General features: G+C 38.7%; 4 protein-coding genes across 4 annotated transcripts; 2 read left to right on the plus strand and 2 right to left on the minus strand.

Annotated features, from left to right (window-relative positions):
* Positions 1 to 654: 654 nt before the first annotated feature.
* On the minus strand, positions 655 to 2815 carry LOC116915998 (E3 ubiquitin-protein ligase TRAIP). Its single transcript, XM_032921191.2, is given in 7 exon segments — positions 655 to 764; positions 827 to 1148; positions 1150 to 1519; positions 1578 to 2063; positions 2130 to 2281; positions 2527 to 2639; positions 2722 to 2815. Coding segments are annotated over 5 exon segments (1332 nt in total). The 5' UTR covers positions 2240 to 2281; positions 2527 to 2639; positions 2722 to 2815; the 3' UTR covers positions 655 to 720.
* Positions 2813 to 10814, plus strand: LOC116916024 (ankyrin repeat domain-containing protein 13C-A). Its single transcript, XM_045172285.1, is given in 16 exon segments — positions 2813 to 2953; positions 4445 to 4621; positions 4795 to 4836; positions 4903 to 5007; positions 5078 to 5209; positions 5277 to 5488; positions 5558 to 5689; positions 5751 to 6065; positions 6131 to 6151; positions 6153 to 6379; positions 6441 to 9635; positions 9710 to 9758; positions 9867 to 10088; positions 10164 to 10195; positions 10283 to 10331; positions 10401 to 10814. Coding segments are annotated over 10 exon segments (1314 nt in total). The 5' UTR covers positions 2813 to 2953; positions 4445 to 4509; the 3' UTR covers positions 6457 to 9635; positions 9710 to 9758; positions 9867 to 10088; positions 10164 to 10195; positions 10283 to 10331; positions 10401 to 10814.
* Positions 10815 to 13124: 2310 nt separating this feature from the next.
* Positions 13125 to 14254, plus strand: LOC116916031 (paired box protein Pax-6). Its single transcript, XM_045178328.1, has 3 exons — positions 13125 to 13196; positions 13264 to 13511; positions 13585 to 14254. The coding sequence occupies exons 1-3, from the start codon at positions 13125 to 13127 to the stop codon at positions 14252 to 14254; spliced, it is 990 nt and encodes a 329-aa protein (XP_045034263.1).
* Positions 14255 to 14509: 255 nt separating this feature from the next.
* LOC116915988 (uncharacterized protein C2orf42 homolog) lies at positions 14510 to 17576 on the minus strand. The gene is made up of 8 exons (XM_032921167.2): positions 17427 to 17576; positions 17182 to 17368; positions 17077 to 17117; positions 16748 to 17020; positions 16402 to 16678; positions 15577 to 16317; positions 15364 to 15517; positions 14510 to 15304 (listed from the first exon to the last, which is right to left on the minus strand). The coding sequence occupies exons 1-8, from the start codon at positions 17447 to 17449 to the stop codon at positions 14943 to 14945; spliced, it is 2058 nt and encodes a 685-aa protein (XP_032777058.2). The 5' UTR covers positions 17450 to 17576; the 3' UTR covers positions 14510 to 14942.
* Positions 17577 to 17829: the final 253 nt, after the last annotated feature.

Consider the following 17829-nt stretch of genomic DNA (forward strand, 5'->3'; position numbering starts at 1 on the left):
GCAATGGCATCAAGAAACCTCAGGCCCACAAGTGCCCATCCAACAAAGGGGTAAAATATTTTTCATCCTTGTTCTTGTTGGGCAGTGTATCTGGGTGACTGTTAGTTGATATTTGAGCTGGTAAAGAAAATCTACAGTTTGCATGGATTCTGAAAATGTTTTGCCTCTAAAGCCAAGAGGGTAGTTTCTTGTTGATATGGCTGTCTTTGACAGTTTGTATTTGTGATTTATTTCAAATTCATTTTTCATGCTTTATGTTCTGGCTGAAAAAGCAATGTTACTTACACATGTTTTTCTTTTTCAGGTTGATCGTAAATTCTTGAGAAACATGAAAAAATCCCGTGCGCGCAACTTGAGTACTGCAAAGCAGTTGATTGTCGCTAAGTATCGCAAGGAGCAAGCCGCAAAATAGTTTCTCAAATTATTGTGGATTGAGTTTTTGTGTGTACGAAAAAAATGTACTACAATACAAATTCTTGATTCTATCTAGTATTTCATTCATTGATGTTATTTTTGGTTGTTAATGGATTATTATTTGCCCACGATTAGCCTTTTGAGATGTAGGTTTCATGGTATATATGGAATAGATGCATTAAATTACATTTTTTAGTATTTCAAAAATTGCCCCACCTTTGGAGTGCATAACAAATTAAGTACAAAATATAATTTGTATTTTAGTACAATATAATCTATTGACTTACAAAACTAACACCTGGAATATTATTGAGAATAGAAGTAGTCTAATGTTGTGGTCTGAGTTTTACCTATACAGAAAAGAAAAACATGGCAAAAGTTACTTAGTTTAGGTTACATCGACATCTTTTACCTTTGATTTTCATCGTTACTGGTCCTCTCTTCTTCTTGACGGACGCCGAAAATGATGAACTAGATGCACCCCTTGGATAAATATCTGGTTTAGAGTGACCACCAAAGCCATCATAGAAATATCCACTTGTTGACGGAACTGGATCGACTTTCATTCTCTTAAATTTCAGGGACTCGGGATCAACAGGTGCGGATAAACTATCTGCTTTGCGACCTTCCTTTCGCTCACTACTACCGATTGCCTGCTCTTGTTCAGGATTGCTGAGTTTCGGCTGCATATTCGACACATTTTGCGACGATAAGATGAGCCTGGACGAGGGAACGGTTTGCACCTTTTCCCCTGAATGGCACTAGAGGCGTCGACGGCGTCGCTGGTGTTGCAGCAAGAAGGTTTGACATGCGAAGGCTCATAGGCGCTGGGCTTTCATTGAGTAAACGCGACAAGGCCGAATTGCGAGGATCACCACTCGGTGACGAAATCGATTCTGTGAGAGCTTTGAGCTTTTCTTGTAACTTGGAATTTTCTGTAGTATATCTCTTTATATCTTCTTCTGCCAAGCAAGATTGCTCTTCTTTTTCTTTCAACTCCTTTTTGGTTTGTTGCAATTCAACGCGGAAAGTGCTGAGCAGTCGCCGGCATTTCCTTAAATCTTCTTCGGTTTTCTGCTTTAGTAGTACTTTGGCATTTAGCTCCCTTTTAAATATGAACTATGTAAGCAATATTTTAAAAAGTCGGTCATATTTCTCGCTACCTGCTTAGGATTACGCATTGAGTACTTAAAGACCTCGCCGTTTCCGAATGATCACCATATTGCTCTAGCATTTCCTTAACTTCTTCATGAGTAGAGTTAACAATCTGCTGGACATTCTCCATCAGCTTAAGCTTTTCTTTGCAAATTTTCAACTCATCTTCCACAATACCAAAATTCTTTACTTGCTTATTTAGAAATTCGACTCTTTGCTGTAGGTTGTTGATGACGATTTCCGAGTCACGAACTTTTTCTGCGGCCTCTTTCTTTTCTTTACAGTATTTGTTAGATTTTTTCTTCAGGGTTACATTCTCTTGTCTGACTTCTCTCAACTCCCGCTGTACAACTTGAAATTCTAGAGACATTTCATCCATCTTTTGCTGTAGATCTGCTGAGTCAATGTCAGCAGTGAAAGCAATGTCAAAGAAAATCCTTACAAGTTTATCAACAGATGTTGTTTGACGACATGTAGGGCAAGATTTTTTAGTTCTATGATTAATGAATAGTATATGAAATTAAATCAACAGACAAGAATACTAGTTTTGTTGATATTACCCAAGCCATTGTGTGATGCAGGTGCTATGAAATGTGTGACCACATTGTGGAGCCATCACAACATCAGAGTCACCAAAGAGCTCCTGGCAGACAGAGCACTGGGCACGCATTGTATGATAGTGCAAACTAGCAGTACAGCTTGTTCTATATACCTATAATAACTAATGATAATTAATTATAACTCAAATAACATGATTATCAATTTCTGGTATGTTGACATGATGATGATCGAAAGAATAGAATTTGCTGGATTAAGATGGTGGAACCAAACATCTCAGCTTTATAAACATTCTTAACCTTTCAAGAACAAAGAACATGACCAATAACTATATGTATTGGAATTAAGGTAAAAATTTCCAAACAATTTTTTATCGATTGTTCTCCGGCTGACACTCACCTAATTAATCATGTCTCGTAACAAGTTAAGATCGACCAACATATAACACAAATTTTTCAGATACAGGCAATCAGCGCCTCCATTGTCCCGCCAATGGTGGAACTGGTGTCAAACTGGGAAAAATATGACATTAATTGGATTGTAAAATTTTAAAAATTTATCAAAAAATATTAAATTGTTCATGTTTGAATATACTGTATTTCTCGACCAAATTTGGTTTTGTAAATATAATTTCTTTTAAATCTTTTTTCGACGTCGCGAAACAACAGATAAACAAAGATAAACCTTGATCTTTTCATGCTGCAACCTAGCGGCTGGGGGCGGAATGTCTATGCTTCGTATTTTTACCAAATAGTTTGGTATAGTTAGGAATCACACTACCAAAGCGCTAGTGCCAAAGAAGATTTTGATGGTCATATTTATCCTGTGTCGTTCAATTTACGGCTTGTTCGATTGCTGAATCGGATCTTGTCGATTTTTTGCCATTGAACAATTTTTTAAAATGCAATTGTTTTATTTTCCAAAATTGAGTGCCTTATGAAGTAAATATACAAAACATGCTGAGATATAAGAATTAAGTTTATTTTGGTTAGTAACCAAACAACGTAAAAATTCTGTTCCCCCCCCCAAAAAAAAAAAAAAAAAAAAAAAAAGTTTTCGCATTTTGTGTTACGGCAATCGATAGGTATTTAAAAGCGCTATCTATTTGGTGAATTTCATCAAAAATTTAGATATATTTTGTTTTGTGTTGTAATACTGTTGTATTAAATGAAAATTTATTTCATTTAAATTTTTCCTTTTCAATATTTTTGATGAAATTCAATAGATACGCTTTTAAATACCTATCGATTGCCTAAACTTACGAAAATTCGCTAAACTTAGCTCGTAATTAATTATTTTTTTTTGATTTTAGGGGGGAAACAGATATTTGGTACGTTGTTTGGTTACTAATATACCAAATAAACAGAATATATTATTGAGATTCTTTTATTCTAGCATGTTTTGATGTGTATTTTCGATTTTATAGTTTAAGAACCACAAATTCCAATAAATGTCCCCGCCTCTTACGGCGGCCTTTGATGCGCGTATTCAATTTGAATTCTAACTTCTTATTATTATTCCAACGTTTTAAATTACCAAGAATGTATGTAAACACAAATACATTTTAAATAAAATATTTTTTTAAAGAGAAAGAAAAAATTTTTTTTTATAAACTAAAGCAATACATGTGGACAATTGTTTTGATTATTTCATTATTTAATTACATTTTTACATAAAAATACCTAATTAGCTTTAATGGTTTATTCTTGTTATTGTGTAGGCTTAGAAGGTTGCTTTTAATTGACTATTAATGTTTGTTGTTGCCCTGTGGGTTTACCTGAAGGAAAATAAAAGGTTGTCGGGCTATATTACTTTTTGAAATAAGTTACCTGTTTGATAGTGTTTTTTTTCAATGCACATGATTATTTTAATAAAAAGTGCTTCAACGGGTGGGCCCAAACACTATGATTTAAAGCTTTGGTGGTACTGTAAAATTTTATGCATTTCACTAATCTAATAAATTGTTAAATGGTAATTCATTAATATTACCTTCATAATAATTATTCTACTTCTGTTCTAATGTAAAATTTGTTTCGTTCTAAAGAAATAAAATACAGGATACGATTTTGTTCACTAAAAATTTTATTCTTTAAACATATATACAGATTTTAAAAAAACAAATAACAATAAAAGAAAAAAAAAACAATAAACGTAATAATGACAATCAAAATTACGCCCGCCGACGGTTTTGCAATTGCGTTTGAAATCAATGCCCGTCAATAATGCCCATTGTTTTGAATTGAATTTTGGAGAAGGCGTCCGATCTGGCCGCTAGAATTAAATGGCATTGTGGAAATCGAGATTTCAGTCTACTTGTTGTCGTTAGACTCGTTACACTGATGTCTGTTTTTTGGTAAGCGGAACGAAAAGTAAACATGAAAAATGGCCGATCATTTAAGTTCATTCCCGCTACAAGAGTGTGTTTATCGTAACGACTTACGTCAATTGTCTTCTTTGTTACGAACTTCAGATATTAACCAAAAGGATAAACATGGTGATTAACTTGGACTTTTATGATAAGGTTTTTCTGTATTTCCAAAAATAAAACCTCACACATTTCCTAATGAGAATCATGAAGCTCTCCTGTGATCCAGCAATGGTCGATTATCATGCAGTTGCATTAAAGAAAATGCTTATGTGAACTAAAATCTTGTTTTATTACTATAGGTAATACAGCTCTTCATTTGGCTGTTATGCTGGGCCACAAAGGTAATTTTTAAACAAAGGGAACTAAGTTTACAAAAATACACTAATCTAATCTGTTACTTCTCCCAGAATGTATACATTTATTACTAGCACACAATGCTCAGGTCAAGGTTAAAAATGGGCTTGGTTGGAACCCACTTGCTGAAGCAATCAGCTATGGTGATCGTCAAACAAGTTAGTTTTCATTAGTTGTTCCAAGACTACTTGTCCTAATTTAATAACCCAAATTTACCTATTACTCTAGTTTTGCTGTTACTGAGGAAACTAAAACAGCAGAGTAAAGAACAGCTGGAAGAAAGGAGACCAAAACTGATACAGGCATTGAAGCAAATGGGAGACTTCTATTTGCAACTGAAATGGGATTTCCAAAGCTGGGGTATAATTTTATACTATATCATAATAATATATTTGAAGGGGAAAAAATCTTTTTGTTTAAAATGTAGTGCCATTAGTATCCCGTATTCTTCCTTCTGATATTTGTCGGATCCATAAAAAAGGGTCAAAAATACGGGTTGATACCACTCTAGTCGATTTTACTGACATGCACTGGGAACGTGGTGATATTAGTATTGTTTTTAACGGAGACGCCGAACGACAGCAATCCCTTTTTATATTAGATAATAAACAGAAAGTCTTTCAGCAAATTCGGTATCAGGTAATACTGTTTTTCAATTAACCTTATCAATAGCATTAAATTAATTCGTTTTATTTTCTGTGGAAGTAGGAGTCGGAAAGTGAGATAGAAGACGAAGTGGATATCCTGATGAGTAACGACATAGTAGCCGTTCAGATGTCCACCCGTTTTATCACCTTCAACCGGGCCCAAACGGGTTTCTTTTTTCGGGCAGATAAAACAGTAATCATAAATGTTTTTCTTTAATCGACAACTTCGTCTGCTTATAGACTATTCTACTTAGGAAATGGTGGGCCCCTATCATGCAGAATTTTTTTCTATCGGTGGCTTGGTTTTCGAGTCACGCAAAAGAAGGGAACACTTGACCCAAGAAGACCTGAAAAAGAATAAGGCCTTAATGGAAACACTTACCAAAGGTTCTAGTTCGAGTCTGACTGAAACTAGTAACAGCGAACCCATTCGGAGAGGATCTTTACCGCCTCCGGTTAAAAACAGTCTCAGTTGGAATGATTACATTAACAGCAGTCATCAACCACATTTAGGAAGACTACTTGCGTGCAAGGATGTGTCTAAAACGTTCCGAGCTACCGTTGCCATGGTATGTCTTTTGTCTCCCTACATTTTAATCAATCATTTAACATGTTATTATATCATTTTTTCAAGTGCCAAGATTTTCCCTTATCGAAGGCGATGCTTGTTAGATGTTTTGGAAGTTGTAGCTCCTGTCAAGCATTTTAGTAAACTTCGTGAATTTGTAGAAATGAAGTTACCGCCCGGTTTTCCAGTAAAAGTTGACATTCCTATTTTACCGACCATAACGACAAGAGTTAGTTTCCAAGACTTCGAATTTCGCGACAGCCTCTCGGATATGTTGTTTCAGATACCTAAGGATTATACCGAAAATCCCGGCAGGTATAAAATAAGACGAACAAATATGTTACGCAAAATGTCATGCGACGCTCCAAAATGATAGATTTCCTGATTTGTGACCAATGGAATGGAGCCTCCTTCTCAATTCTGAGCTGAAGGAAGTTGAGCCCTGCTGCTCCAATCTTAACACTATTTTATCCTCTAGTCATAGCCAGTATTCACAGCGCGATGTAAGCGTACCACCAAATCATGTAAGTGTTGATAAACTAAATCATCAAGCTAATAGGATTGATGGATGCTACCATTTGGAACTGCTCTGTCAACAACTGCTCACCAGTCCCTACTCTTCCCAATGTACCATTCATTTCCCTGTCCTCATCAATTCCACCCAGCCAAGTCCAAATACAGAATTATCAGAGCCATAATTATATATTGTAACACATATTATACATAGGCAAAACTTTATGGATGTGTTTTGTTTCAAGGGTTGGGTTTTTGAAATTCCTAAGGGCTGCTCCGCAAAATCTTGTCAAGTTCTGTAACTCTGTTGCACTGCCCAAGTGTTCCGACTGTTCACTTCAAATTTTCAGATATTAAAAATCAACTGTTATTTTAGCCTATTGATTTTGCAGTTGTAACAAAGAAAATGTGATCTGCATGTCAGATGTCACATGCACGAAGAACAAAACAATACAGTTGTCCCGTGTGTCAGTACGATGTCCGTTTTGTTGGCTAGGAGCCAAAGAATATGCGTATCCCAGAGTAGTATATGCAATTATGCATAGAGCTCATGTTTGGTGATTGTCTCACGTAACGGTGAAGAATTCCATGCCTGTTGGGCTTCTATTTATAAATCTATGACAGTCAACTTACCCTAAGGTCTGTGGGTATGATGGACATAATTCGAGTTGAATCTTCCCTTCTTGTTTGTAGGTGATCAAGGCATGTAATGTGTCCAGCAATTCTTACAGAGTTACGTTGCCTGCATGATCTTGGTATTAAGGTGTAAATTTAAGTTTTATTATTACCGCTGCAGTCGTTTTTATGGCGTTAGTTAATCAGTTGACAGAAACTGTATGAAGCAAGGACAAAGGAATATAGTGTACATAGCACTTGGCGTAATCATCACGTCAAATCGCATGATGGCGGATAGCGATTCTTGACTGTTCAATTAGCAAGAACTTTTTACACACATGGATTACATCCAAAACAATTTACTGTAGCGGTAGGCGTTGATAAAAAAACAAAAGAAAGACACTGAAAGCCAATTATTATGGAAAGGTTTAAGTCATGTATTGGGAATGATCGATTTTAAACATCAACATTTTTCGGTATAAAATCAAGTTCATTTCAAAGTCAAATAAGAACGGCGATGCCCTTCGACATCCTTTGTGGTAACTCTCAGGATGAAATTTAAATAGAGCGGCCTGGATTTTTTGTTGCGAGCATCACCGTGAAAGAGCGTAACCAGTCTCCTCATTTCTTCTTGCCATCTTTTTTTACGTCCTCCTTCTTTTCGACTTTCTTTTCCTCCGTTCCTTTCTAAAAGGTTTTCAAAAGATAAGTAACATCGCACGTTATTAAATAGGAAAAACTTGCTAATTTGTCAGTTTACTTACCGCTTCGGCTTTAGGTTTGCTATCTCCTTTCTTTGGCATTTTGAATCAAATGGAAATCTGTTGAGAGACGAAGTAAGATTTGAGATTGTGCTAGGAACTGCGCGTTTGACAGACCCAGGGAAAGGGGTCCTTATATAGTAGATTTTTCCCCGGCTTACCATTGGTTCACGCGGTTCTCACCGGGTTATTGTTTAGTCACGTGACAAAATGTTCCTTAGAATGTTCTAGAACATTCTTTATAGAAAGGACGCTCAACACTGAACACCGACGAACTAGTCTTCTATTACAACGCTTTTTGCTTGATTTTCATTTGATTGACTTGCTTTGCTTCCTGAAGATTGCTATAACATGTAGAAAATTGAATACGTTGTAGTTCCCACGTCTTATTGAGAATAGATCGGGTAGGCTGAATTAGATACTCAAAAATTGCGTTACAAAGCAATGGCACATAAAAAATTTGCAAACTTGTTATTACCAGTTTTTGGGCGTTTCGTTTTTGTTTTGTTTTTTCATATCTTATGGCCAGGGGGAACGGAGTGGATGTTCCCTTAACATCCATAGCTTTATGCAATTTTGCTATCAAAAATAAGTTTCACAACGAAAGGTTTTCTGATTTTCTTACGTGACTATCGGCTTCTACTAAGTGCGCAATGCTGACATGAAAAATCGATAGATCAAAGTTCGCTTAACTGTTTGCATTCCCGTCCAGTTCTAGAAAATGTCAAACAATTTCTTTTTCTCAAACAAAAACCACCAAAACCAGGAAGGCATAAAATACAATGAATGTTTAAAGTCGAAATCAATACCAAACGCATTGTTACGATCGGCAGAAAAATTGTCAGATGCGCAAATCAAGTGGTCTATAACCACTGAAAACAAATCGTAATTAGTATACTGACACTGTAATCATCTATAATCAGAGGTTCACGAGTAAAAAACACGATGAGGATTGAATTGAACGATTTTTTTTTTGCGTTATTTTTTTCCTCTTCTTTTTTTTTTTACAATTGCATCAAGAAGAAAACAAGAAGAGGACATATTACGATGAGTCTTTCTTCTTGTGCATTCGAAGCATGATATGATACATAGTTGTTTGTTTTTAAATATTTTTGTTTTGTTTTTGTTTTGTTTTTGTTTTGTTTTAAAGAAGTTTGATTACTCGTTGTTTCTTCACAATAAGATATTCAAACAGCAACAACTTTCCGGGTGGCCTGCACTAACTACTTGTGGACTCGTGTGACGCAGTTACATTTTCCGTGCGCTCGTTCTTTGGTTAAAAGCAAAATGCTTTTGGCAACCGATAACTTCTTCTTAGAATGAAAAATCATTTGTTAAGTGATAAAATAGCAAATAATTTTCAAATTTTCTCCACAATTAATATTTTAGTAAGCCAGATGCGCTTTGGGCTTGCATTTTTTGGTTTTGTACTGTCTATACCGCCTGCATCTGAGCTACAGTGTGTCCACTGACAACCAGATCAATACGCAGCCTACAACTCAGAATAGCAAAAGCCCTAGCGGGAAGCATATCCTTGGCAATCCAGTTGAAACCAGAGTTTGCCGTCCCTCGTGCAGCTATTTACAAACAAGAGGAACAAGAAACATACACGCCGTATTGCTTTCGACCTTTTTGGATCTACGTAATGTCGGGCAGCCCATAACTTCGTCTCTGCATACAGGGTTCGATCCCTCTATTAAATATTTAAGTACACTATATCTGTATATCGACCTTTTATTGCTAATGCCTTTCCTAGGTTTATACTAGAAAATCAATCATTGGGAACGCAGATGTTTGCGAATTCGGTATTTAATTTTTTTTAAATGATTGATTTTACATTAAGTAAAGATGCGCTTTTACACACACGATTTTCTCCGGAACAATCTGGATCTGTGCTATATTTGGGCCAATAGGGAAGTCTGAATTCCATGATCATGTGACTGGACTCCTCCTTTCAACGGTGCATGCTCGCGTAACATATCGAGCACGTCGTCTTCGCTACCCAGACTACAGTTTGTGTTGTGAATCGGCTCCAGTTAAATTGAAGAGAACTCATTCGTTGCCAGACTGGACTGGAATCTAGTAGCTTGCATCTGTTCAGACGCACACAATCTACCTAATGCCTCCCAAGAAAGGTACGTTAATTATTATTAAATAATACAATTGATGTTATTAAAACCCGTGCAATTTCTTTATTGATTTGTCCTCAGGCGGTGACAGTAAAGGTGGCAAAGGCGGAGATGTAAGTATCGATTGACTTCAGAGCATGTTTTTATGTTTACCAACTAATACAGACTGGATTTCTTTCGCCACTTGTTTTGATTCTTAGAAAGGGGGAGATAAGAAAGATGGAAAAGGAGACAAGAAAGACGGAAAGGGTATTTAAGAATATTACGCGTTATGATAATATGTTTAACCTTTATCGAAATGTTTATTTGCCTAAGCAGGAAAGAAGTAACCGAAATCGAGATGCTCTACCATCTCTTTCTTCGGCAACTATGATATCGACATAACCGTTTTCTCAGTTTTTATTGTGCTCCTTCCATTTTGGAAACCCACACCTTATGCTCCGTTCTTCACTTGGATCTGCTTGGATTCTTTGGCAACGACGCAAGCGAGAGGAGACCATAATTAGAACTTGGCAAGGTGTCTAAATAGCGGCCGTGCTTGCTGGCCGTGCTGAGTAATGCATTTATTTAATCCAGATCTTTTAATGTCGCCATTTATATTGCCCCCTCCTTGTCTGTTATCAAATGTTTAGACGTGTTTAGAGCCACATCTGCGCTTGGTCACCGTTGATACTACATTTCTGTTACATTGTTTGATCGCTGTGATTTAATACAACCAGTCTGACCATGTAATATGACCTCGATAAACTAGAGGTTTCGCGGAACAAAAAAACACTGTTGGTGTACGTGTTTCTCGTGCGTGCGTGTTTCAGTTAACTAATATCATGGCAAGCCAAACTGACTGGCAGAAACCGCCGATGAATCTTCATCATCTTCGTCGTCCATGATGCTATGTGTGTCATAAAGAAGCGTCCATAAAAACATAAACATACGCTAATAGAAAACCAGTTGGCCCTTACCGGAGAACCCAGTAGCAGTTCGAGTTTTAAATTGTCATCTTATTTACATCGTTTTTCCTCCACTGAGTCAGTACTGGAAAGGACGACCATAGAAAGTTTGGAGGTAAATCGAGTGGTATAGCAAATTCGTTAGCCATGATGTACGTACTTAGTTTCAATCAGTTGCCGTTTATACTTCATCTTGGAATCAAACCCGTCAGATTAACTAGTAGCTACTAACTCAAACACTAAGCGTCTGATATAGAGTAGCAAAGTACATAAGCTTAAATACATGATGAAAGTTACACATTTGCAATCATTTCTTTACACGACGATGGTTACAAGACTTCTGTAACTGAACCACTCCTAATCATTCCCAGTGATAAACGTAGCTTAAAGTTCTCTCACTACATTTTGTCCTTTGCGGCCAAACAATTTTTTTTGCTTGTCTTTCATGTAATAGCAATAAACAATGTCCAACGTATCCATTAGAGAACCACTTAAAAGTCAAGTAGACTACATATTGTTAAGAAAAGAGGGAAAGGAAAATAAAAGGGGTTTTTAAAAAACCCTTTTTTATTTAAAAAAAAAAAAAAAAAAAAAAAAAAAAAAAAAAAATAACGGTATTTGTATTACCGTAGCGCACCCGGGTATTGAACTGTTATGATGACGCTCATCCGGAGGCATGAAAAGCTGTTCAACTTACCATTCCCACGATTCGGTGGATGGAAAGTCAGTCCCGCATTTTGGCCGTTGTAAAAAAAAAATAATAAAAAAAAAAAAACAATCAGTAAAAGCAAAGCAGGAAAAAGGAAAAAGTGTCTATCACGTCGATAACCATCGGGCAGTAGATCTGTCGATCAAGCGATAGGTATTATCTACTCGGGTTCTCCCTTCGCGGTCCTGTGGTTATCTTTTGGTGGCTTGGTTATAAATGTTTGTTTCTCTACCGCCCCCTCTTCTTCTACTATTATTCTACAAAGTTTTGGATAACATATAGAATTTCTGACGATGGTTTATCATGGGGTGCACCCTTGCGCTCTCGTCGTTCAACGTGGGGTAAAAAAAAAGACAAGAGGATGGTGGTGGTCACGTGACCCTTCACCGTACAACATGGATTGCGAGCGTTGGCGTCGGTGGGAAGAACAAAAACGAAAAGACAACTTCAAACAATGGTAGGGCCGGATCGGCAGCACGCGCCCATTTTTTTCCCGATAGTTCCACCACAGCGGGAGGTCCCCTTCTCTGTTTCGCATTGCAACCCTTCCCTTTATGCGGACAGTTGTACGCTGTTGCTCCCACCTTGATCCTATTTCATTGTATTGTCTATTGAAAGTGACCGCAACGAATTGCACAAGAACAATTTTTTAGTATTTGTTATTTTTATTTTTTTCTCTTCATCAACAACTGCTGCTGATGAATGTATGAGGCTTGCAGCTTCACATTTATTTTGGTTCCGCTGATTAAAGTCGTTCGCATCTGTTGGCCGAATGATTGGCTGTAATGATGATGATCAATTGGAGTCACAGCTCGACCGAAGCTCTATTATTTACTCTGTCGATTCGCAATAATCAAAACATCATAGACGCGCGGATACGGTATGACCATCAAAGTATTTAAAACAACACCGCAAGCATGGTGAGAAGATTTGATCGAATTAAGACTGATTGCGCTAAATTTCAATTGCGTTGCGAGTGAATTGACAGCGAGAGGATTCATCATCTCCAGTCTTAAAGAGGAAGTCGTCAATGATTGGATATAAAGTGGCCCGTCGATTTGTCTTGTTAACTCGCTCAATTGGTTCCAATTGAGCCTCGTTGTGTCGCTATAAACGGGATGAGCGGTGGTACTTCGGGGTAGTCGCGTGACCCATACATACTCAGCTTCTCATCTGCCCCCCTCCAGCATTCTTTCTTTTTTTTTCATAAATTTATTGTTTCTTTTTTGTGTGTGTATGCGTATTACATTTGTTGACCCCTCCCTCAAAAAATCGACAGACAGCTGCCGCTATATAAACTGAAAACTATGGATGAAGCGGATACCACTTGTTGCCAACATCTCCGACTGTGCGCTGGCGCTTTTCGTCCCGTGCACATCAGCAAGAATGGCGCTCAATTCGACGCAAGTTGTCGCTAAAGCGCAAGCCGAAACGCGAGGAAATTTTCATTCGATTCAAGTATAATTGGAATACGTTCAAGATCTCGTTTGCGATGACACCCGTAAAACTGTCGTTCTTCTTCTAGGTAATGTTGGGCTTCCAGCATGGCGACCTCAACTTTCCGCACGAGTTCCATCACGACGATGTTCACGACTTGGCGTCCACATCGGCTCCTCCAACTTCGGCCGGCTGGCCCTCGTGCGCTCAGCAAACAACTTTAAACACTACATCGGTGACTTCGACTACGAGTGGCAAAAAGAACGAGAACAAGAACAGCAAAAAAAGTGCCAATGAATCTGCTAATAACTCCGCCACAAAGAAAAAGAAAACGAGGTTCGCCTTTTGACGGAACACATTTCATTGCGAGTGGTCGTATTAAAGAAACAGTCAATTTTCTTATTTCTAGGACAACTTTTACTCCTTACCAACTGGAAGAACTGGAGAGAGCCTTTGAAAGAGCACCTTATCCGGATGTCTTTGCTAGGGAAGAACTGGCTCTGCGTTTGCAGTTGAGCGAGTCCCGCGTTCAAGTTTGGTTCCAGAATCGACGCGCCAAGTGGAGAAAGCGTGAGCCGCCACGTAAGTTCCAGCAGCAACAACACCACGTTCATCATCACGCCAACAACAGCGGTGGGACGACCAACAACGCAGTCGCGGTCAGCACTACTTCCACCTGTTCCTCTTCTTCGACCCTCCATCACAACGCAAGCGGAACAGGGGGCTTTAGCTCGCTTCTGCCTCCCTTTGCTTCTTTCTCTTCGTACAATACAGCCAGTCACAGTCAAGACTGGCCAGCTCCGGCCACCACTTACGACTATTGCAATACGGCCTGTAGTGGCAACGGAAATACGGGCGCCACGTACGCCACGAGCTATTACAATAATAACAATCCCGGAGGAGGAAGCAACTTTGTTAGCAACTACAGCGCTGATCCATTCTTTAACTCGAGTTTCAACAAAGGGCCAACATCGACAGGATTTCACGAGGAGCAAGCCCCGAATTTCCGCGACTTTTTCCCTCCACAACCGATTAAGACCAGTCCCATCGGTGAATCTTCTGACGATTTCAGTAAATAGTATTTAGAATTGGAGGTTGTTTTCTTTGTGCGGAAAGACATAATATTTTGAGGAATTCCGCTGCCAGTGCCATCAGTACTCGTGTACTCATTTGTGTATTTAATTTGGTTCATTTAATTAATGGCTACCGTTTAGTGCCTTTTAAGCTCTTAATTTTCTGTCTTGTCTGCCGTGTGTCGTGTGTTTGTTTCCAATTAATTTGTCTTTTACCTGATTTCAAGTCCATACAATCCGTAAAAAGAATTTCATTATGAATCGAGTCATATACAGTTTACTATTCCCATTCAATCGGTCGGAATAATACTCCGACGCAAAAAAAAAGCGATAAGGGAAACAAGGGACAACCGGAACAAAACAGAGTTAAATCAATTATCGGAACTGTCGTGTGACTTTCCTTTAGAAATAATAATGAGGCATCTTTCCATCAAAAACAGTATGAATGCACGAAATCGTATTCCTTCCCCCATCAAAGGTTATCCCTTGCTTTCCTGTTGCTGGATGAGTGCAAATGGACAGAACAAACATGAAGTGACGTGAGGAACATCTTAGGCTTTGCTTAAGATCTGGTCCTCTTTAGAGAGACGGCAATAGGTACGCTGGTGGGAAACAGTGATGGATAAAATGAAGGAAGCACGTCCCATTGGGAGAGACTCTGCGCACCAAGGTGATTTGTCATCCCTTTTAGATTTCAAGGGACAGATTTAGTGAGCTCTTGGAACTCGCTATCGTTCAACGGAGCGACACCATCAAAATCAAGTTCAATATTGTTCAAATTTTGCAGCTCTTTGGCGTCAGTGTCAGTAATAGCGACCACATTGAGCTTTTTGCGACGTGAGGCGATGCTATTTGACAGAGTAGTTGTGCTGGCAATTCCGTTAATGAGTCGTTTGTTGCCACTTCGCTCTGAAATTAATCCCAATGGATGTCTTTGGTGTCCGAATTGAAATTGCAGACTCAACTCGCCAAATTTGGATTGTAGGAGAACATCTGGAATCCACTCGATGGTAAAAGGGCAGGAACAATCACCGTCTGTATTTGTGTTGCCATGCCCTAATACATTACAAAGATAATGAAGAAGAAGCTCACTTTGAAAAACAGACAGATGTTACCAATTATTAGGTAAGTCTGGAGTTCCAATGGTCTGAGCGTCGGTAAACCGGAACAGTCTGCCCCAGATCCGGAAGTGTCAATGTTTTTTGGAACGTACAAATCGAACGTTCCATCTTGATTCTCAACAAAACTTCGTGTAAGTTCTAGTTGCACCTGCAATTAAACGTTGTTTTCATTTTTTTGCAAATTCAACTGATGAGAAATTGTGTTACCAGCGCAGTGTCGAAGACGTGTTTCACATGCATTGCATTGTTGAGATGCCAAGTATATTTGGTCAATGTGGCAAAGGGGGGTCGGTCCTTACGCTGGAATACAACTGTGCTGTTGGGGAGGCGCTTTTTCCTGCCATTTGACGATATTCGCTCACGAAGACAGTCAAAAAACGAGTGAGGTATCTGATAAACTAGCGGATCAGGGTTTCCTGGCATTGCAAAGTGCATCGTCTGGTTGATACGCTCCGTGACAGAAGCTAGCCATTGTTCGAATAAGAGGGAGCTCGTGACTTCTTCCAAAGAAGGCGTACGCTTGGGGAAGGTTTCGGTCGTTAGCTGGTTCTGATGTTGGTGGTTGCTTGTTTCTGAAACTAATTTGCGTGGTCTTTTGAGTGGTGCTATTTTGATCTTTCCTCGCTGGATTTGCGCAGCCTCCTCTGCGCTTATAATGGGGGCAGTGTGACAGGTCATCTGGGGAACCACTTCTAGCGTTCCATTTAATAGTTCGCTCATGTTAATACCAACCGGCAACGTCAAGTTGACATTTCCCGTTGCTGAAACATCATCGGCAAAACCCGAAGAACCGTCGTCGGCGGCTAGAACTAAAGAATCTAGTACCCTAACATCACCAAGAAGGTCGGCTTCATCGGATACTTGCGGCATTACTTCAAAGTGCACCACTAACTGCCGCTCTGTCATTTCCTCAATGCTATCCAATGAAACAGAAAGGACGTTGGACGCCTGGAAGAAAGAAACAAGCGTTAATTAATAACAGAGTAAAGTAGACGCCCGTAAAAGTTCATCATGGGCCAAATTAAAGTTTACCTGTATGTGGTAGGAAAATTCATTCATGAACTTTTCGTCACTTATGAATGCCAGAATGCACGCGTAGAAGTGGACACACTCCTTATTTGATATTTCTGATGAGTTTGGAGCCTTCAACTTACGACATGGACAAACAAACTTTCGTTCCAGTGTTCCCGTTTTACTACGAGTTTCAATAACTGAACAATGAAGAAAACCCAAAGAGAATTTGTTCGAAACTGCACATTTTACAACAAATATGGTTTTGGAAACCCGCTGGACAATAGGCATCTGCAACCTAATAACAGAGAATAAAAAAATTACTAATGTTTCATCTTTACCAACTTGGTTCTATTATCTATATTACCCTTGGTTGTCCTCAGTTGCCATATTCCACAATTCATCTTTTAGATCTGATGGAATGTTCAGAGAATGGATGAGTGATGCTTTTATAGGTAAAATTTCTGATTCTGAATGACAATTCAGAGTTGCTTGAATATGCTGACAAGCCGTAATGGGCAAAAGATTAAATGAATCATTCTTATTTGAACAACTCTCTACAAAACATTCTGCATTTTGAACAGTGGAGAAACTTCCATCCCCTGCATCTACTAATTCAGCGGTAAGCTGCACAAAATCTCTGGATAAAAAGTGGTTTTAAAACTTCATCCCACACAAAATATTTTAATTTTATACCTGTAATCAGGACCTTTGTCACGTAAACGAACAGAAAACACCTGATTTGACAACAACATACTTTGTTACAAACACCTACATATTTAGTAAAATTCTAAAGAGTACTTGTGCATTTTGGTTTTCGGTGCTTATACGACAAGCCTCTGTGGTTTTCTTCTTACGGTCATCAGCAGCTTTGAAGACGACATCACATGATTTGTTTTTACAACTAAAGCCTCTGGTCCCATTGTAAGTTCCACATTTTGGACACGGCTTGACACCTCTCAAAGTTCGTCGACCAAGGTTGGAAAGTCTGGTTGAAAAACGAACCCATTAGTTTCACTAATATCTGAAAGTTATTTTTTACTTACAAATCTTTCAAACGCTGGTCCATTGAAAAGCTGCATTTAGTGACTAATGTCCTGTACTGCGGAATAGCGATGACAGCCGAAGCAGAATCACAAACAAATAAAACCAATGTTGCCAATACAGAAAAGTATCTATTCGTGGGTACGGAATAAGGGCTCAGCCCCAACAGAGTTAGGCCCCGATCTTAATCAAATCGGGGACACCGCAACCCTCACCAGAGTCATAGACCCCTGGTTCCTCCACTATGGCTATTTTCCCTCTCAGAAAAGGGGTATCCTCTTGCGGGGACTACTATACAAAAAAGCGAGGGTTTTGAGTCGGGGAATGGTCGGGGCGTATGAGTGATTTTCTGCCTGGTAGGACTGCCATCTGTCGACAGAAGAATTTCTGCGTGGAGTGAAACAA

The sequence above is a fragment of the Daphnia magna genome, linkage group LG1 (genome assembly GCF_020631705.1).
Source record: "Daphnia magna isolate NIES linkage group LG1, ASM2063170v1.1, whole genome shotgun sequence".
NCBI lineage: Eukaryota > Metazoa > Arthropoda > Branchiopoda > Diplostraca > Daphniidae > Daphnia > Daphnia magna.